Genomic DNA, 21,525 nt, shown 5'->3' with positions numbered 1-21,525 from the left:
CCAATGTGGGATTTTCTTTGAACTTCCCATACAGGCAGGCAATGCTTCCTTTAAGCAGAGAAAGAATTTGACATTAGTAGTGCAGGGGAAACCATCTAGTAATCAAAATACCCGTTCTCCTATAAATGTAAACCAGAGCTTAACAATAGCAAATGATACCCATTTATCTTCCCAATGTACAGTATAAACATTGTATGCCATTAAGTACTGACTAACATTTTCTCAGGCCTGTGCACGCTTAAATAGCCAGCGGTCTTCAGTCATACTGACAGCTTCAGAGGCAAAGAAACTTGCTACTGCCAGGTGTGCAGGCTAATAGACATGACTTCCCTTGCAGTTCTAGTCCCTCTGTTCTTCCCAGTTGCTATGAATTAATTTACTTTTAAATTCTAAGTTTCTTCTAAACTGTTGTAGCAAGCAGCAGTTACTGTAGTCTGTTCATTCACTTACCAGCACATGTTGATTTAAAGGAATGAGTTTTGTGATTGAAAGCAGTTTTTGACAATACAGCAGAGCTCAGTGTCTCTGGCTAAATGTATTCAACAAAGAAAGGTGAGCTCTAATTTTCATGGCTGTGCTTTGAGAATCTGCAGGCTGTAATCATTGTTTTCTGTACACATTCTGGTTTCACACTGGATGCAAGGTAAATACTTCCCTTCAGCAGGCAATGCCAACCAGCCCACAGCTTGCATTCCTTTGGAGTAGGGACAGCAAAGCTGGGTACCTAACCTGCTGTTCTGAAATCAGCACCAACCTACCAGTTTTTCTTTTTTTTTTTTTGCCTTTGTCAGCAAGAGTTCAGCTAATTCTATCTTATAAAGAACGGGAGTGGGACTTAGCATAGTACAAGACCTGTGAATAAGACCCTAATCAGTTGCTTGTTACAGGGTCTGGCATGCTGTTTCTAGGAGATGCAGGGCTGAAAAAACATGCTTGTCTGCTCTGAGACCATCCCAACTGTCTAAAGGTTTTTGCTGTATTTATGTATGAAATAATATATAAAAAGGAGTTATTTGACCTAAACTACTTTGGGAAAGGTCTTTCTGTGTATAAGCCTGACCATGCCTTCAAATTTTTTGGCTGGCTTGCTTTATTCTCGAGTGTTTGAGGAGTGATTGATTGTTCTGGAAGCAAACTAAAAAGATAGATCTGAAGTTGTGAGCTCTCCAGGTCTAAAGAGCATTATGAGAGTAGGCATGTTTTAAGAGTACACATTGCAGTGCTTTAGCAGCTAAGTACAGGCAGCTGCTCTTTGGACAACTTTGTTTTCATAGTTCACGCAGCTCATATGTAGGAGAGGCTGATTTATGTGCCGTCTCCACTCGTTTCCATACATGTGGTTAGAAGGGGGAGAAAGAACCTGTCTAATGCAGTAAAGATGCAGCTCAATTCACTGAAGAAAAGTGTAATTTAAGCAAGTGTTTATTCCAGGAGACTGTAATTCAGGAAAAACAAATGTATTTTAAATAATAGCTGAAATCTACAAACTTTTAGAAATGAAAGTGCTGTCCCTCATTTTTTACAGGTGTGTTTGCATCCCCTTGGCTTGTCTGTGTATTGCATAAATAAGGAACAGATTGGTTTAACTCAAATGGTGACTACATTCTGTCACAAAAGCATAAAACTTTTCAGTACACATTTTTTGGCAATCTGATCATCAGTTTTTGCTTCCAAAGCATTGTCATGATCTATTGCATTTTCTGGTACACTACAAAGTCCAGTGACCAACCGGAATCTAATGGGGTCCACATGAAGTTTGTACGTCAGTATTGTCATTGTTCTGCATCTTGTAACTGAATGACCAAACACCTCACAAACCCAAGTATTACAGGAATAGCTTTATTATCTTTAAACAATTCCATTATATTACAATTTATCCATCAAAATGCAAAATTAGAAATATTAAACAATTTCCATAAAATATTCAGGAACAAAGCATGGGTGTGTATATACATATAGATTTTTTAAATAGTGTTATTTAAACAATGACTAAGTTATTAAACCACTGTATGAAATGTTGATAATGGATGGGCTTATTTCACAGTCAGAAAAGGATAATGCAGACCCCAGGCCCCAGTATTCCCAGTACATGAGAGACACGGCTTTTAGAAATACCTTTTAACAAAACAACTCACATGAAAAACATTGCAGTTACTACATTCTTATTTACTGTGCATTTGGTCATATCAAGTATGCATAGAAGTTATTAACTCTAAAGCATATGCTCCAAATGGTGATCAGATTTTATTCCAGTTCTTGTCTCTGACTCCAGCCATATTCAGGAATCTCCGGACAAATTCATGTCCGTAAGCACACAGAAAAGGGGAGAAAAGTTAACATGCATAGCTGAAAACCAAGTAAACTTTTGAGTTTTAAAATAAAACTGCCGTGGCCAGATTTGGTTTATAAAGTCATCTAACTGTGCCCAGAGACAGTGATTTCTTGTCTACAACAAGAAATACAGGTATTTAACATATATTTGTAAGTGTATTGTGATGGTATCATTAACTATTAATGTGCCTGTGGGTCCATAGTTTTCAATCAATTTGGAAAAAAAGAAATCTCACTTTGCTTAGTACATATTATAAAGGTCATGTTTCTAAATATTCCTGGTTTTATCTGTTTCAAGATGATAAGCATAAAATGAATTAGGGCTGAAGGGAGCACATACAACGTAGATCAGAAATAAGCAAGACCCCACAAAGCTGTACTTAGCACCTGCACATCTGGGTTACATTGAGCTTATGGATTTTAAGGAGACAGCTCTGTTTCTTAAATTTTCGAACTGCATGTTACTTCCAGCTAACGACCAGACAATGCACAGTCATACACACATTGAAAGTACTTCTGAAAATTTGATGGTGGATAAAATAAAGTTTCTGTATACAGACAGTTTTAAAAATAAATTCATGTTGTAGGTCATGTTTTGTCCTCCAAACCACACAAAGGCACTAGTTTACATTACGGACTAATGTCCTGCAAAACTTCAGTCAAATAAAGGAAGCTATTTTAAGGTTAAAGTGGTGCTAAAACCCAGCTGTCACTAGTAACTTAAAACAGCCACACTGGGTTTTTCAGATTTAGTGGGGGAAAATGTTTTGCCTCAGGATGCACATGTTGGGGGAGTGTGGGTGTGGGGGGAAAGGCTCAGCCTTGAGCAAGTTTTTACAGCTGAGTTATAAACCTGGTTTATAACAGAAACTGGCAGACCCTAAAAGATGATATAGAGGTATTGATAGACATTTGTGTGTGTGGCACAAATGTCTGTATGCACGCAGTTTTCCCCTATTCTCTAATTTTTGGTTATTGAAAAGGGATTTTGATTGAGCTATAGTCCAAGGCTGTTCCTTCTCACTTTATTCATTTGCCAGAACACTTTCCTTCCAGCACTAGTATTTTGGCTAGAGAGCAGGAATGTTGTTAAGATTAGAAAAGCTATTGGGCTTTGTTATGAATTTCTACCTCCTCAAAAATGATATGCATCTCTACTTGATGTAGGTTCCTGCAGAGAAAGCATTACTTTCACACTGCTATGGCATTACTATACTCAACACAAATAACTACTAATTAAATCCTTTCCTCAAGGCCTTGTTTTTCACCATGGTGAATTTGCTAATGAATACTTGTGCAAAATTTGGATCAACTACATACTGATAGGTTTTAGTTATAGTTGGGGGCTGTTCAGCAGCCACAGTTTGCAGTGCTGGTGCTGTGGAGGTGCTGGGAGCGAGGTGGTAGGATGCCTTTGTGATGTACTCCACCAGGCGGTTGTACTGCTGTTCTGACAGTCTCTCTCTACCTCCATCGGCCTGAAATCAGATACAATAAAATAATTACTGAGTATTTGACAGCAACTGAACTGAGTAGTAAGGACAATGACTTCCATATTAGTATCTTAAAAATCTTCCTCCCTAAAATATTTCTTACGATAGTACAAAAGATTTTTTAAATCAACAGTGTTCTCCCATAGTTTAGTCCTTGGTGAATTAGTCCTCCCCTCTGCTGTTTTGGACACTTCTGAGAAGCTCTAACTCTGCCACAGAAAATTTAAGCAGTATCTTTTGAGAATTTCATGGATGGGCACCTTGGCCATGAGTAGAACTTTACAACAGATCAACTCTTTGTATACAGCAAAAGCATCCAGATCCCTTTTAGAAAAATGCCAGTAGCTCATGGAAGTGCTTATCAGGTAGCAATTCTAATTAGCAAAAACATTTTCTCAAAAAGTACAATTAAAGACAGGCCATAGCTAATATCTGGGCAGTTAGTTTTAGGTCTCTAACTTACTTGATTTAAAATAAAGACTAGAAGCTACCTTCCAGGTGAATGTTCTATGGCAGGATATATCCATCTGCTTCTGGTAACAAAAAAAACCCCATTCTGGGTCAGAGGACTCACACATGGACATTTTTTTAAACAAAAGGGTTTTACTAAAGATGATTTGGGTATTTTGTTTCTGGAGAAGACATTAAGGTGTCTGTGCAAACTGGCTTTCCCACCACCAGGAGCTGGAAGGACTCCTCTGAAGAAATCTCTTTTCTGCAGGCTGAAATATGTAGAGGTTCAAGGCCCTAGCAAGAGGGATTCAAGCGACCTACCTAGTGGAAAAAAATACAGTAAATCAAATACTGTCAACAGAAAGGTGGCATCTACCTATGGTTCCAACCAGATAAAGTATTAGATGAAAAGCTGTGGACAAACCTGACTTTGGAAGGTCAATCTGCTGTGCCCTCTTTTTTGAAGAAGTTGAAGATGACTATGGCTAGCTTGAGAAGGGAATGCAAGCAGGCAGGCATCAAGCTAACTGCATGGTTTCAAAAAAACTTTATTTCAAAAATACCACCATGGATGCTACAGTAGTATGACTATCTAAGTCATTCAGAACAGAAGTTATTTGCCAAATATGATAATGAATAAAAAGACAGGAGTTATCTTAGGGCTAGGGTTTGATGCTTCCTTATTTACAGCTGCAGAACTGCTGACCAGTTTAATTTCTGTGGGGTTAAAAATGTCTTTGTTGGACATCACAGTAAGGATTTATAGACTGCTATCTTCTGCATGTCTTTCAAGGAGTTTTACACGTCTTACTAGATATGATGATGTTTTCAAACTGCCATTGGATTCCATGATCAGTATCTGGCCACATCTCTGGACTGCAAGACTCATTTTAAATACACTGATGCTTATTTGAAGAAAGAGTTAATATGATTGATAGATAGTGACAGATGTCACATTCACATCAAAACAGTCCCTTCTGGTTTTTTTTTACTATGCCTTTGGAGATGGATTTGCTGCTCAGCAAGTAGAAACACTCCTGTTTTCAATCATCATCACAAAAATGCAAAAGGAAGCAGGCTCACGAACAAGCTCAGAAGCTTAAGGTTGAAGCCTATGCCTAGAAAGAGCAGAAATGATGAAATGGGCAGAGGAGAGTGTTGTTTTCATGAACGACCTTAAGGGAGGGAAAAATCAGAAGGCAGACTGCAGCAGACTCACGGCTAACAGTGGAGAATGGTGTCTGAACCACGTCTGGTGGCTCAGTACAAGTATCTCAGGAGTCAGACTGTTTCACTGGTTGAAAGGAGAGAAATATGCTGTAAACTAGATTTTAAGTTATGGGGTAAATCTTGCATGTAGGTGGCTTCACACTTTTTCCTGATTTCTCCTTCTAGAGAGGTAAGCCCAGGGGCAGCTGGGTTCTGCCTTCACACTGACCAGAAGACCCAGCTTATCAAAGGAGATGAAAATGGTGCTGGCATCCCATTCACCTACTCTTGTGAACCCATTCTTCATTCAGCCTCAGGCTATATTCCACAGATACAGCATAATTATCCAGGAGGAAATATTAACTGTGCTTGGATGGTCTTCCAAAGTAACTGGGACCCTGCCTGCTTCTAGAGGGCTTCATCTGTAACTAACTAACTGCTTCTGCAGCCACTTTCAGTTTGGCTTATATTGTCAAGATAAGAACAGAAGCTTGGAATTGCATTTTTTCCCAAAAGGCACCTAACATTGTCACTAAGTGCTCTCACCCATGGCTTTGCACAACTATCATGTTAATATCCAGACTATTCAATGGTTCAAAACTTAGTCAAGGGTCGCTTAATGCACCTGCTAGAGGAACAGTACAGATATCATGCCCTTTCATGCTGGAAGGGTTAAGAACTTTTGGCTTTATATATTGTGGAGGCAAACAAGCCATCAGGCAAACCAATTGCTTAATGAGTCAAAATATACTTTTGGGTTAAGAACTCCACAATGCTTCTAAAATTCCTCCCATTACAGCCTTCAGCAATTCTGACTCCACAGTAGACAGACACAGCACCTGTGTTGGGCAGTCCAGATGTGTTGGGCTCCTCTGTGCACACTGACTAAGATCTGGTTCTTAAGGGGTTTTTTTTCCACTGCTTTGAAAAATCCAGAGGCTAGTTTTGAGCTCTAAAGATGGTAACATGTAGCACTGTCATGAAAATCCTGTTGCATATTACCACAAAAAAATTCTGGAATATTTGAAGGGCCCTTCGATTTGTTGTTGTCTTCTTGATATGATGAGCTATACCAAGAGCAGCTGGAAGAGCAAGCCTTTAGAGTATGACATCTGTCTGGAAGCAAGTAGTGTGTCAATTACTTTGGAAGATAATCCAAGTACAATTAATGCTTCCCTTTCAATAAAAATGTTGTCAGTGCCAGAGTTTTCAAGAATCCATCCAGGCTATTCCTAGCCAGATGGATTAAGTTATATATTGTGGAGGCGAGCAAGCCATCAGGCAAACCAATTGCTGAAGGAGTCAAAATATGCTCTATAATATCTCTGGTGATTACAGCTGTAGAAACTCATGTTTTGTTTCCTAACTGTTCCAAGAAGCTGAGGAGAGGGAATGGGGGAAACTGTTTTGGGCAGAGCTGAAACAAAACTTTTGGCAATTATTTTTGCGAGCAGTAATACAAAAAAGTGGATTTTTTAAACATTGAAATGAATTGTTTCAATTTGTTGCAATATTTCTAGCATTTTTGACTAATTAGTCAGAAAAATAGAGATAATTTACATTTGGCAACATTACCTCTGTTTTGCTAAACTTATAACAAAATTTTGGTTGACTTGACTAGGCATTTTCCAGCTAAAAATTCTGTCCATCTTTACTAATGTCATCATGCACAGACATGTCTGCACTTCAGCTGAGGACATCTCCAGTGCAACAGATGGCCTAGTTTTAATATCGAGGAGTTGTGCCTATTTAGTTGTAGGTCTGCAGCTCAGAGGCTGCTCAGCTGCAAGTCACAACCTGTTCCTCCTAAGGTTCCTTTTCCTAATCACATCACATCCAGTTTTTAGAAGCTCTTGACAGGGAGCTGAAGGGGGAGGCTCTGGCTCCCATCAGCACTGGTGCTGCACATGACACCCCAGAGGACCATAGAACTGACATGTTCAGCTGCAGAAAGGAAATCATTAAGTATGAGGTCTCCCAATCCACTAAGGCAAAAAAAGCATAGTAAACATTAATTACAAAAGAATTTTACTTAACTCTAGGTAATCACTAAAACTATAGGAAGTTTTTTGGAATCTTTTGTTGTGTAGCTGCCTTAACAAAATAATTCAAACTGCTTTTATTCTGGTCTTTCTTCCTTTCAACTACTCCTTCTTATAGCACATTTCTTTAAATTTTTACACAAATTTAAGAATAAGCATCTGCATTCTGAAGGAATATTTTGCCAGGTCTGTTTTATATGGCATCCCTCAACTTTTGCTGTTTTTCCATGACTGACTGTGCTGGCACCAGGGCACAGGCACTCTTCACAGCTTTTACTATGCCACACATTTTCACTGCAATCTCAAGAGCCTGTGTCAGCAAAGGAGATGCTGTACTCATGCTGTACTGCTGGCTCAAGGCTTACAGCTCCTGGTGGTGCACTGCTGCACCACTTGAGTGGGACTCCCGTATTTCCATCCATAACTTCATAAAAACCCCATGTATTTGGTCCAGTACCTGCAAAAGAGGTCACACTTACCATGTGTAACTAGTGTGTGCATGTGGGAAAGCTGGACTCTGCACATGCCAGGTATGGTTGCTCTGTGAGTTCAGAGGAGCCATTTGCCCATAAATCCCAGCTGCAGCAGCTGTGGGGACTAGAATTAGGCTCCCTGTGCCTTGCCTTCCCTTCTCCCAGACAGGCAGCCCCTCTGCACCCTTCATCACCCTCTTGCAGCAACCTTTGGGCAAGCTGCCCTTTTCCCACAGCAGCATTCTACTCCTCACCCCTTGGATAACCAGACACAAAACCAAAAGCTATCACACTCCAATCTAATAAAAAAAGGTCTAGGTTGGTGCTAAATTTAGGGTTGGAATAGGTTGAGTGCATCAAATGCCTTAGGGGGAACAATTTTTCTTTCTTCTTCCCTCCAGGACAGTAGCTCTGGACTGAGCAGGATAGTCTGGATTCAGTCTGAGGTGTGCCATTCCCAACCACTCAGCACTCAGGGACAAAAAAACCTGAGCTTTGTCCACTTGCATCAAAATTTAAGTAATTCCTCATGTAGCTTTTTGATGAGAGAAGGCAATTTTAGTCAACAGTGCTCTGTGAAAATGAGGTTAGTGGAAAGACAACAAATGTAAATAGAGAATTCAGCACTAAAAAAAGCTTTTACAAAAATATTCAAGTGCTGTCATGACACAGATGAAGTCCTTGCTGTGCTGGAATCGATGGCAAAACTCTTCAGTCACTTCAGCAAAGTTAGGATTTGACTGAAGGTGCTCCTACTTCTTGTCACACCTCATACTTCATGTGGTTTTACATGTTCTTTTCTTATATTTGAAACAGAAATTTCTGATATAGCAGTCTATGAACTACCTGTCACACTTCTATAAAAACAACTGGGACATGCTTGTTTGTTTTTGAAATGCTCTCTCATATGATTCCACTTGAGAATTTAACACAATAAACATTGTTTCCCGAAAGTGCAAAAATATAACATCCTTCTACCATTAAAGAAGATAATTCAAATGGCTTAGAGATCCTTCAATATGAAGATGAATGTTTTATGCTCTTACTGGCAAACACTTGGTGCATCCAATCTCAGAAAAGAACTGACACTGTTTAAAGTTAGCATTTGCAGAAGAAGGAAGAACTAAAGAAGCAAATACAACTGGCAGCCAAGCAAAACAACTGCACTGGAAGTGTCAAGATAAGAAACATGCTGAAAGGAGCATCAGCACCACTGATCTGTCATCAGAATTCACAGAAGAATGAAAGGATCTGCTCTTGCTGGCACCTTGTAGGCACAGGCAGCAATACTGACTTGCCAAACAATAAACACCTTGTGCACATCTAGGCATGAAAACCTTTTTGGAAAAGAGGTGATGCTTACCAAGAACCCAGACTACCTCTACATTTTCCCTCAGAAAATTTCTGTCATAGATATGGTATATCATGATCAATAAGAGGACAGAAGGGAGAAGACACCTCCCTCTCATCCAAAGGGCAACACAGTCAAGTATGAGGCACGAGAAAACAGCAGGTCTCCTGGTTTGGCACTTATACCTTTGGCCTCCTGACCCAGTATCACCAACCGGTGACTATCCCCATTGCCAAACACATCGTCATCAGTTGTAACTTTATCTTTGAATGAAAAACATACTCAAGTCTTTACCTCCAAATCAGAAGGCACTCTCTGCTGCTTTAGCTGCACCTTCAGCAGATCTTTTTGCTGATCATCTTCCAGACAATCGATTTCAGTCACGGGGAATGCCTGCTGCTGCGTGTCTTCACTGATGCTGACGACAAAGAGCACCTCTGAGGTGAGCAGCAAGCAGCCTTCATGCTGCTGGCCTGATCCACTCACAATCATGACATCTAAGGCCATATGGACCTCTGGCCTTCCTAGAGATTGCAGCATTTTCCTGCATTATCAAGGGAAAAAAAGAAAAAAAAAAGATGAAAAGAAGAAGTAGTCAGTGTTGTGCATCGGGTCCTCCAGGGCTTATTTTAATCACTAATGTTTTTACTTAAGCCTGTAGCTATCACCTACAGATGTAAAATAAGCCAGGGAGTGTATCCAAAACACCATTACTGAAAGATATTAGACTTCAGATTTAAATAATGAATGTGAAATTGTTACTTATAAAAACCCCTTAATCATTCACTGCAAAATTGGCCTAGTATCTGTGCTAGGTCAGCCTATTTCCCATCCTATTTCCTTGATAATAGAAAAATTACCCTGAGAAGTGGCTTAGAGATTCAGGGCAGAAAATAAAGCTATCTTCACTAACAGCTGTTTCTGGAGATGTGCAGTATTTTTCTTGGGCTTGGTGCAATGATAAATAAGTAAGAACTCACTGAATGCCATTAAATAAAGATCAGCTCTGTAGTTTCAGAGCTGGATGCAGATCAGCAGCCCATCATTTGCAGATTGGGTTTCTATGCACTACCTTTGTGTTTAATGTTCCTAAACAAACTGCCATAACTCAGCCTTTCCTAGGGAAGCAGCCTGTTAACTTGACCACAGGCCAGAACCTATTAATAAACAATGTGGATGTAAAAATGAGCAATTGTCTAAATAATTTTACCAGACATATTTGACGTGGCTGTTTGGAGCCTGCTCAACATGTTGATCATTTGGATGAGAGCGCTGCTTGGGAAGCTGAGAAAGTCCAGCTCCATGCAAAATACCTGTGGTAAGAGAGTTCAGGTTTTTCAGTAGTTGTTTTCTACAAAACAGTTACGTGTTGCAGTGATGTCATCTGTTTAAAGCAGTTCATAAAATAGTGCAGATCCAAAATGATGTCACATCTTTGGAAGCTGTAGTCAAGATAGTTCATTAAATATTACAATGCAAGAGTTGTGCACTTAACCCCAGTGATCCTGCATTAGCAAGAAACAAAAAAAGCTCCACTTTGTGTTCTCTGAATTAGCCATACACTTGCAATCAAGAGAAACATAATGCTCCTGAGAGCCATCACTTCAGAGTAGGATCAGACACATCACTTAGGATTTATGTAGAAAAAATCAAGACTGTTGTTAACTTTCTTGCTTAATATTAAAATACTTTCATATACGTGTCATGATTGGTACAAATTAGAAGGCAAGTTTGCCTAGATACTGTATTTAAATGTTCAGTTGCTTAATCCAGCTGTTAAACACAGATCCATATACATTTATGAGATCTCTTGGGGCATCTGGTTTATTGTGAATTCTTCTTAGTGCCAGCACAGAATGGAGACTACAAGCAGCAGTTAAACAGGTTTCTAAAAAGACTCTCCCAAGCTGAAGATGATACAGTATGTATGCTTTCAGATGGCCTGTAAACTTTTAATGATGAGGTATGGTCACCAGAAAGAATGAGTGGGTTGCAAAAAATTCACAAATTAAGTAGTTTTAAAATTTTTTACATGAGAGACACAAAGTAGGTTATACAGCAAGCACTACTGTTATATGGTTTGGTGCAAAGTTGCTCTCCAAATAAGTGGAAGAAATTTTCTTTTTTCTAATTAAGCATTCCAAAGGCATTTTTGCACAAGGGTGTCAATAACTTAGATTCCTTTTTACACAATGGATAATAATTTAAACAAAACATCAGCGATGAAAAAAAGCCTTTAATTTTTAACACACATGTTGATGGTAATACTTAAAAGGAGCATCCCAGTTGTAACAGTTGGCTTACCGAGGTTCTCAGCATTATGTGAGTGAAAATGTTATTTACAGATGGAGAAAGAGAGAACATGTGTTTATTTCTGTGTGGTCCCCCACGCCCCTTGGTCCCCCCCAAGGGGCACAGTCCCACTTCCAATTCAGTTGTGGGTAAGAGTTACTTGAACTTTTGTGTGTTTTCCTCTCACGCACAGTCAGTTATTATTGATACAGTTTTTATGTTTTTTTCCTGGCTAACTCCTTTTGTCACATGCTCATGGAAAACATGACGTCTTATATACCATATCTGCAATGAAAAGTGTCCCTCTACTATTACAAGTTTCTTGATAAAGAAGGGAGCAGAATTAAGTCTAGAAAGAATAATGCAACAACACACAGGCAACTGACAACAGAAAAACGTTTCTGAGTTTACAGATATGGGTTTTATACCTATGGAATGTATAATTCAGGAGAACAGTTGTTATTTTGACTCATACAAACAAGCTAAAGTTGATTTGAAAGAATTCTAATAATTGTTTCATTATGTCTTTAAATAGATGGAATGAGTTGTGAATGTTGTCGGAAGCATCCTAAACTTAAGCCTCACAAGAACTATTCATATTCTAATCAACACATCACAAATATATTGCTAGTGATTAAAGTCTTAAACATGCAAGATTTGTCTGGTATAATTAGTGAAGCAAAGTTATTGACACATTGTCCTTTTATCAACAGGTCTTCCTTCTTCTCTTCCCTGACTGCCTCCGCTCACCATTTCCTCTTCAATATCCAAACCAACAGCTTTGATGTATTGATACTGGAAGCAAAGGAATTAGTGTATTTTGGTATTTTATTTTTATCTTTTATACTTCTTGTTTGTTCACATCAATTTGAAACGATTCGCCACCACTGCCACTAAGTGCTAAGTCTAGCTGGAAAACCCACTTCTGGTTGCTAAAAGGTTACCCATGTATCCAAAAACAGGACTGTCTCCTCATGACTCTCCAGCATCCAGTTTAAAGGGGATGCTCCCGTTACATGATTCACTTCTTTCTCCCAGGAACATAACTCTCTCTTCGTGCAGAGATAGCACAACTCTTTCCTTGCCATAACAAAGCAATCTCAAAATAACACTCTAATTGGATATAGTGTTGCTCTAATCCTTTTATGTCAAAAATCTTTTGTAAGCACATATGTTTCTGTAACTAATTCTACTGTATTCCAAGAATTACTTCATGCTTTCTGCATTCTGTGTTTCTGTGGTTGTACATTGCTGATCGGTAACACAAGAGAGAAGCACACCATGATGGCTTTTAAGAAAAGCAGCACAACATTTGTAAGTATTCTAAATCTTTCTCTAAGTCACACAGCTACTGAGCAGAGGAAGCAAGACACAGCAGGTTGTATCTGAAAAGCATTTTAAAATTTAAATGGAGATGTTGGAAATAGCCAAACTCACCGTAACCTGTCTGGGAGACCAGCTCAGCTGCCCCTCCAATGGGCTTTGTGAAGACGCCCATGATTCCTTTCCCCACACCCGAGATGACCCCCCGGGCTTTGTGCCCAGCTGAAGCCTGGGCCTCAGATACTCGTTGAAAATTCTGCATCGGCTGATCCACAATTCCAGCAATTGCACCTGAAAAAAACAAGGGTCCCCAGTAAGTAGAGAAGATTAATATCTCAGAATAAGAGGAAATCTTAATACTGGAATAGTTCTTGGAATAGAGACTGTACTCTTCTTATACAGCTATTTAGCATGTGACCAATTAGCTAAACACTACCCTAGCTTCAGTGTAAGTTAAATCTTGACTTTTTGTTTTAAACATTCAGATCATCTAGCCTTACAGTATATTCTCCTCTTTCAACTACTTTTGCTAAATGCTCTTGCTGAGTTAGTTTAATTTGGCTCATTCTGTGTAGCAATTCTCAAAATTCTGGGCTAGGAATAAAATCCTCCAGTTTTAGACAACTTGAGCTCCTATGGAAATGAGATTTTCACGTAAGTGTGAGATTGACTTCATGAGAATAAAAACTGCTTGTATTCAATAGATCATTTTTATATCCTCTTCCACTGCCAGAAATGTTCATAAGCTAATGCAATTTTTGATATATTACTAAGATTAGCAGAATTAGACTTTGAGACTTTTTGTTACGTTTTTGTGAAAATGATCATATTTTACTTTAATGTGCATGGGTCAAACTTTTACAAGTAACACAAGTGACCTTCCCAGCTTTTAGTATCAACAAAGAACTCCAACTTAAATCTTCCTAAATGTAAACAGGTATGTGAGGTGGTACATTCCTTTGATCTTGAGTTTACGCTAGCCACTTAACCACAGACATGTCTCTAGTTGTTGTAATTTTGATAGATAAGCTATTTGGAAATCGCTAAGAGTACAGGGATTGGACAAAGCAACACCAGTCTGCCTGATCCAAGGTGCTTTGCTTAGTGAAAAGCAAGTTTGCAGGCTCCTTGGCCAGCTCTCAGTTTGCACCTGCAACTGCAAATATCAAGATAAAACAATTATTTAATGAGTAGGACCGAGTGTCACCCTAGTAACCAGGCATTTTCACTGCAACCTAGACATCTTTGAAGACTCTGCTTTGTATGCAGAAGCAAATCCAGGCATAATTCCACAGATCTGGGCAATTGCAACCGAGGTATTTGGCCCCATGTGTTTACCAGCGTGACATGCACTAGGGAGCAAGCTGCTAAGTGGTTTTCAGATGGTTTTAGTTTACTGTCACTGGATAAATGAAGAAGTTGCTGACTTTGAACAACAAGAACTAATATTGTACTTATATACTGGTTTTCTATCCAAAGAAAAGATGGGGATGAGAAGCAGCACACATCTCCCCAGATCCTTGTCCCTGGGATACTATCCATCAGCAATTCAAGAAACTTGCATCTCCCATAAATGCCTTCCTCTCCTCTTAGAGAGATTTCTTCCAACTTCTGTATATGTATCCTTTACTGATAAATGTATAGTATTTTCCCAGAAAATGCTAGTCTATCCTTAATATGATGCCTGTTTTTAATTGAGCTCACTCACTGAAGCTGAGCGTGCAGCTGAACGTTCACCCTTTGTACCACAAAGGCCATGAGGCTTCTTCCTTAATGCCATGCCATGGAAATGATACAATTTTCAGTTCATTAGTACTTACCAGCTGCTCCTGCTGCTTGACTAAAATAATACCACAACACCACATTACACAATTGGGATTGTTTGTGCAGTCTTTTGTGCAATTGTGATGCATTTGAAGGCATAAAACAATACTTGGTGTCCTGCTAAGTTATGATATTACACTAACCTGTGACCTCCCTGACCCTCACTCTCACCCTCTCCCTCACCCTCACCCTATCTCTTGAGGTCATCCACAGCAACTGCACTTTTAGAACAGAAGTTATTGCCTTATTAAATGTAATCCACCTAAGTCCTAGCACTAGTAAATTATTTACTGCAATACACTTGAGCAATGTTATAAGGTAATAATAAATAAGAGCCTACTCCAAAGGACCTGTGGTACGCTCCAGGCACTTCTCAACTGGAATTGGGCCCAGAGGACAAGGAAACAGAATGGAAACTGCTGTGACTGTGTTATATAAGATTATTTATATACTGCCTCAAATAATATATAGCTTAATTAGCCAGTTGTTTAGTACTTCCACACTTTCTGTTACTCTGGCATTTTATGCATGCTCTGAACTTGTTTGTGAAGACATTGCGCTTTTGTCCCTCAAATCCTTTTGCAAGTCCTGTTGTTCTACCTGCAAAAATATAACCACTGATCTTCTCTCCCTCTTTGTAATTCCTTATCTCAAATTGTGACTTATTGACATAACTCATTCATGTGCTGTGGCCATGCCCACAAATCACATAATAAACTATAACCTTACTCCTTTCATTGAGGAGTGGCTGGTCCTACCACCCTTGCATGGGGAATCCAGATCTGTGCAGCTTCTTTCCTGTGTGTATGAGTGATGTGTGGGCAAAGCAAAAGAAATATAGGCCAAAGGCTGAGCCACCTTAAAACCCAAGGGCAGTGAGATAATGGTGATACACATGTGAGGTTGAGGGCATCTCCTCACACCTGGAATGGTGCAAAGCACATGTTACAGGTGCCCGTGTGGCTTCTTGCGTTCTAACATAAAGCTTGTGGCAGAAGCATCATGCTGGATGGACTTACCACAGAAGGTCTCTCCCTGCCAGATTTCAGTAGGGTATCAAGGGAGCAGAGCATGGAACCACATGTAGTGGTTCCTCCCTTCCCACTCTTATCACACACTCTCACATGGTGTCCTACTGTTGTCCCCGTCTTTTCCCTGTAATGTCCCTTGCCCATTATTTTTTTTTTTATTAAATGAAACCATTCTCCATTTTTCCTTTCTTCCTTACCCTAGGCATTTGATTTTATATGCATGTCCACATATGTACACACAGATTATATATGTATAAAGAAAACCTCAATAAAATTAAACACCAAAGCAACAAAACAAAAACATATTTTGGACCAAAGAGGTTCCAGCAACAACATAACATCTGCTAAACATCAGATGGGGTGCATTCTGGTTAATACATGCTGCTCAGTAACAATAAAAAAGTTACTTTGATAACTACAAAATTCAGATATTTCAGAGTATATCACTGGATTACTTCAAGAATTTGATTACGGGCAGCAACTGTTTTGTGCACAGACTGACAAAGTTTGGTGCCTGTAGTACAGCTCACAGAACTTAGCAAAGCTTGGGTTGCTTGTGACAAACTCTTTCAGACAAAGACATGATTGGAAAAAATCCTCCCCCTCTCCCCAAGAGAAATGGGCCATGCTTTTCCACAAGGCTGGAAGCTAGCCAAACTGAAACCCTTTTGCTTCCTTTTCTCTTCTCTGTTGTCCTTCAGACAAGTCCTTTGGTGTTTCACACCAAAATACAGCTAAAGCGTAGTCTCATCACAGCAAACATCACATAAAAATGCAGCTCAAAGAGCACCTGCTGCTGTGCATTAATGTATTTGCAGTATTAGTGTGTGGAATAGCACACAACTTCAGGATTAGCAGCAGCTCGTAGTATCTTGTGTTGCAGACAGGCAAAAGTAGAGTGGCCCTGATTCAGTGAGAGCTAACACAGCACTACCACCCGTAATAACAAAAATTTGAGCTTCTGAAACCCAGGCTTTACCTTTGCTGGCAGGGCAGTTACACTGTCCATCAGCATGACTCAATTCACTTTCCCTAAAAGCAGGAAGGAGTAACTGAAATGTCGAACACTTCTGCCATTGTAAAAAATGGCTTTTTGAGTAGTTGTCAGCTTTTTGGTTAATCAGAAATTCTCAACTTCCTAAGGGGAGCTACTTCAATATGATATTTTTCACTAGGACCTGCAGTTGAAAACTAAGCCCATAGTTTCAATAGTCTATTTTACATGGTTATAAAGTATTATTTTAAGTTTGACCTTGTCATGCAAAATGTAAGAGCTAGTTCCTCTGCGGGAATTCAATCATCTGAATATTTTACATACAATTTCACTGCATTTTTGTCTAATCACATAAAAGAAAAAAGCACACCTATCATAAGCTTTTGCTTCTTTTCACACACAAATGTTAATAAAATGACCCAGAAGCCTCCCCCAAACTAGAAAAGAAGACAACAGCTGGCCAAAGATAACAATCAAATCAAACAACACCCTGACAGTGCTTGAGTCATTTAAAATGAGACAGGACAAAGCACTTAAGAATGTACCACAGGGAACAACTTGCACTGAGGACGAGACAAGAGTACATGATTTTGGCCCTGATTCAGCAAAGCTCTTAAGCACATGCTTAAGTGCTCTGCTGAATCAGGGCCACCATAAGCCAGATTTTCAGAAAAATCAGAAAGGCAACTCTTCTTTCTGGGTAGATACCACAATGTATCAGTGAACTGAGGCCTCTCACACGAATGTGCCTAGGCATGAAATCTGCATTTGTAATTTTTTTAGCTGCTTGCATAGGTCAGATGGCTTTTATGAACATAAGAGTACTGTGACTACCCTAGAAATCTCTTTCACACTTCTCAACTTTACAATTAGAAAGTCACAGAAATTATAGCTTCAAATGGTCTTGTTCTCTGCATTTCTGTACTCATCAAACTCTTCATCCTTGTGAAGGAAAATAACTGCAGCTTCACTTTGCTTTGTTATGTATGAAGAACCTGTAACTGTTTTTAGAGTAAGCATGTTCATGTTTATTCTGAATATGCTGGTGAAAAAAAAAGCAGCACAGTGATACCTTTGGTTCAAATATGACTGGTTTTTTTTTTTTTTTTTGGAAGCCACAATATTCTTTAAACTAAATAGTCAGGACAGAAACAGCTTTCTGATGTGTTTGTAAAAACTGAACATTCTTAATTTAGGTCTTCACACAATTTATACAAATGCTGCTGTGTATACAGAGAAAACATGCTTTTTAAAAATTAGGTTTATATTAAAAAAATTATGCCTAATACAAATTCAGTGGAATATTTCTGATTTCTCCCTTAGTGAAAGGTTCCATACTTGTCAAGTCCAGTTATACAGTATCTGTAGCTATTTATCTGCATGCTCCGTTGCCTCCACTGCTAAGAACAGAGGAATTTAGCAGGGAGGAATCTCTAAATAATAACAGCGGCAATAAGAACAAGAACTCTAGCTTGTGGAATAGCACTATTTAAATGCTAATAATGAAGTTCTAAGTTTCTAACATGAAATCTGATTTCTCAGGAAATCAGGGACACTGAAATTCTAACTCCCTTTTTTTTGGTTTTGTTTTTAACTTGGGTGTACTCCCATGAACGACGGAAGCCTTGAGCGCAGAGAGGTGCAAGAACGGCGTATTTGTGTGTGCATGTTATGAGTTCTCAGCTTTCCTGAACAGCAGAAACTTTGCCTTATTACAGCCAAAGCTACAAAGTTTTGCTCTTTACTGCAGGCTGTACAGCTCATGCTTTTAGCTCTGAAGGGCTCTGGTGTGTCAGTGAAGGGGATATAGACACCATGTTATCTCGCTGTCTTATTAATAACTGAACCAAGATCACCAACCCATTTCACCAGCACTGCAGGCTGACACAGTGCTTCTAAAAGTATAATCTTTCATCCAAATACTCAACCTGACTGCCTTTAGCTCAATAAAACAAGAAGGAAAAATAAAACCTCCTAAAAACTGCCTTTGATTTGCAACACCAGTTGCAGTTTTCTATTGGGACAGTGGCTATTAATATATGAAATTTCTCCTTTATGCGCATTTCTCCCAGGACACTCGCTTGCCCGTTTACAGGCATTATCAAATGACAGTGCTTCACATCATCTAACGTTATTGCTTAAAATAATTCCCAGTAACTTAACCCAAACTTGTAACATTTTTACCACTTCCTCTTCAGGGCTTTCAGGGTTGCGGTTGCAAATTTAGGAGTTGTGTACACTACTGAAGATTAGGAAAGAGGACAAATCCTTTCAAGCTTCAGCTCTTCTAACCTTTTGCTCTGGACTGGTTTTGGTCACTTTGATCTCCGAGAGATTCATACTGTTTAATACATACTCAGGAACTCTGCCAAACAATACAGTTCTGCATTCCTTTGCTGTGTGACAAGTCGAAGTAACCTAGAAAATCCAGCCCCTTACTGCAAAACTTCTCGCAGAGGTTTTTTCCACTGCGGGTTAGTGTTCAAATTTTTAGGTACTATTTTGAAATGGACAGAGTAATCTTCACTTCATTTGGCTGCTTGATGAATACAATTACACTGAATCAGGATGATCTGGGTCTCTTTGTAATAGCAGAATTCCTCATCAAAGCTTACTTAACATCTGCACTAAGTTCAAGTGGTTTTCAAACAAACCCAAGAATTCCCGATATCTACAGTGCAGCAAAAACAAGCAGGTTCAGAAGGCATTCCTGTACCTCATTGGAAAATAAACATGAACATGGTGAAGTCTTTGTGCTGACTTAGTTACAAGCCACCTTGCCCAATGCAGAATTATTCTTCTTTTGATTCAGGTATACATCACGTACCAGTGAAAATATTATTTCACAAGGAAAGCGCAAACTCATTCTATATGTGCAATTATTTTATCAGCAAAAAACATATACAAAAGTCACTAAATCTTGATAAAAAGAAACTATCTCATATATATATTGTGAGGCTATTTCACAAGAAAACACCAAAACCCCCAGAATTTGGAATTATAACTCACATGTAGAAAAGGCTGGTGAGCAGATTAGAAAATAGTATTATCACTCAACTTGACATTTAATAGTACATTACCTAGAAGGCTAATGCCTAAACGAGAGAGCCCCTGTCTCAGTCCTTCTCCCAGGCTCTCTGGAAGCTGCCTTCTCCATTCTTCTTGTCTGTTGTAATGCTCCTCATCCAGTGACAGCCTATCCATATTCCGAGCAAGACTTGTTGCCAGATTGGTAATTGACGTCAGTGTACCTAAATACATGGAGATATACATTTGGGTCTGGATCAAAATGCTTTAATTTAAAACACGGAGTATGCCTCACTGCAACACTGAGCTTACGAGCAGAACAGCAAGTCAACTGAACAGACACCCATGTGGAACATGCTTTACTATTTGTTAAGCATCACCACGCTGCTGCTACGGTCCACGTCACGCCTTTTACATTAGCCTGCTCCAGGTTTGCCTGGCCGGTGGGAACAGCAACTCATCTGAACATCCTTCCCCAGTTCCCTGACTTCTGTAAGGCTAACCTAAATGGAAGGAGGGGTGATGGAAAAGTAAACAAATATTTACAGGAGGAGCAGGGAGGCCGTGTCCTGCGGGAGGCTGGAGAGGGAGGCTTGGAGCAGCAGCCAGTGGCGGGGCAGCCGCCACAGTGTCTCCTGCAGCTGGAGCCACGCGATGGCACTGTTTGTACAGGCTTCTCAAAGGAAAAGCTACTCCTGTTCCTGGGCCAGGACAGCTCCACTGTCAAATCCTATCCTATAACTTACACAGTTATGACAACTGTATCTACTTCTTTTTCTAAAGAAATAATAAATATGATGAGGTGGCCGAGTGTAGAATTTCTGATGACTAGCAGAAGTGCAGAACACCTTTAATACTTCTGCAGTTATCGCATCAAATACTTGCTGAATGAATCTCTATTTCCCACTGGGAGGTTTAAAATTCTGAAGTTTCTGAAACATTCTCATGCACTGCAGTTAAGTGGTGATCTGTTTAATACATGAGAGTTTACACGTGAGCTTTGTTACCCTCCCAGCACTTCGCTGCAGCCTAGCAAGTCAAACAAAGCTACAAGCAATACAGTTTAAAACTTTAACACATCCTTTAACAATGCATGACAACAAAGCAGTAGTTGGAGTAACAAAGTGAAAGCTCTACCTTTGGAAATGTGTTTTACAAAAGATGTCGTTCCTCTGGAAACTCCACTGACAAATGCTCCTGGGCCTCTGGTCAGCCCTTCATAGGGGAGCCTAAAGAAATCGGCTATGCCATTCCCTATGCTTCTCACCAGACTAGCTGGGCTTCCCAGAATTTCCAAGGAACCAACGACCCAGCCTGCGTAGAAAAACAAGACACATGTTACCGTTGCAGCAGTTGTGAAAAGCTTATTTCTTAATTATCTTTTTCACACTAGAATTCATCACATTATGAACTTCCTTTGAGCAAAACACAGGAAATAACTCATCCACTATGAATTCAGAAATGGCAATCTTTCATACTTCGTAAATCAAAGAAATCCTTTTGGCAAACTCACAAATAGCTTTAGAATTACTTCCTTCCAGGAGCTTCCCGTATTTCTGCTAAAAGTGTGCAAGGGAGGTGGATGCAAGAGCCGCACAGCTACAGAGGAACGGGACTGCAAGCTCAGATGGTTGGGTTGGTTTTAGATGCTATAAGGCAGCGTTGTGATTTCACATCCTTAT

The 21,525-nt window shown here is 39.5% G+C and overlaps 1 protein-coding gene across 3 annotated transcripts in view; it reads right to left on the bottom strand.

Moving 5' to 3' along the window:
• Positions 1 to 1,820: 1,820 nt before the first annotated feature.
• VPS13B (vacuolar protein sorting 13 homolog B) overlaps positions 1,821 to 21,525 on the bottom strand; it is a 428,152-nt gene continuing 408,447 nt past the window's right edge. For all 3 annotated transcript variants that reach the window (XM_051785196.1, XM_051785198.1, XM_051785197.1), the window contains exons 57-62: positions 20,981 to 21,157; positions 19,897 to 20,067; positions 13,082 to 13,258; positions 10,563 to 10,665; positions 9,647 to 9,896; positions 1,821 to 3,809 (exon numbers count right to left, since the gene is read on the bottom strand). In XM_051785196.1, coding sequence (XP_051641156.1) covers positions 3,564 to 3,809; positions 9,647 to 9,896; positions 10,563 to 10,665; positions 13,082 to 13,258; positions 19,897 to 20,067; positions 20,981 to 21,157 — 1,124 coding nt within the window. In that variant the 3' untranslated portion in view covers positions 1,821 to 3,563. The remainder of the gene's footprint in view (positions 3,810 to 9,646; positions 9,897 to 10,562; positions 10,666 to 13,081; positions 13,259 to 19,896; positions 20,068 to 20,980; positions 21,158 to 21,525) is intronic.

This window comes from Manacus candei, unplaced genomic scaffold (assembly GCF_025592945.1).
Source record: "Manacus candei isolate 608988 ecotype Guabito, Panama unplaced genomic scaffold, ASM2559294v1 h1tg000019l, whole genome shotgun sequence".
NCBI classification, from domain to species: domain Eukaryota; kingdom Metazoa; phylum Chordata; class Aves; order Passeriformes; family Pipridae; genus Manacus; species Manacus candei.
Note: the sequence above shows the minus strand (reverse complement) of the source record. Positions and strands in the feature narration are given on the sequence as shown.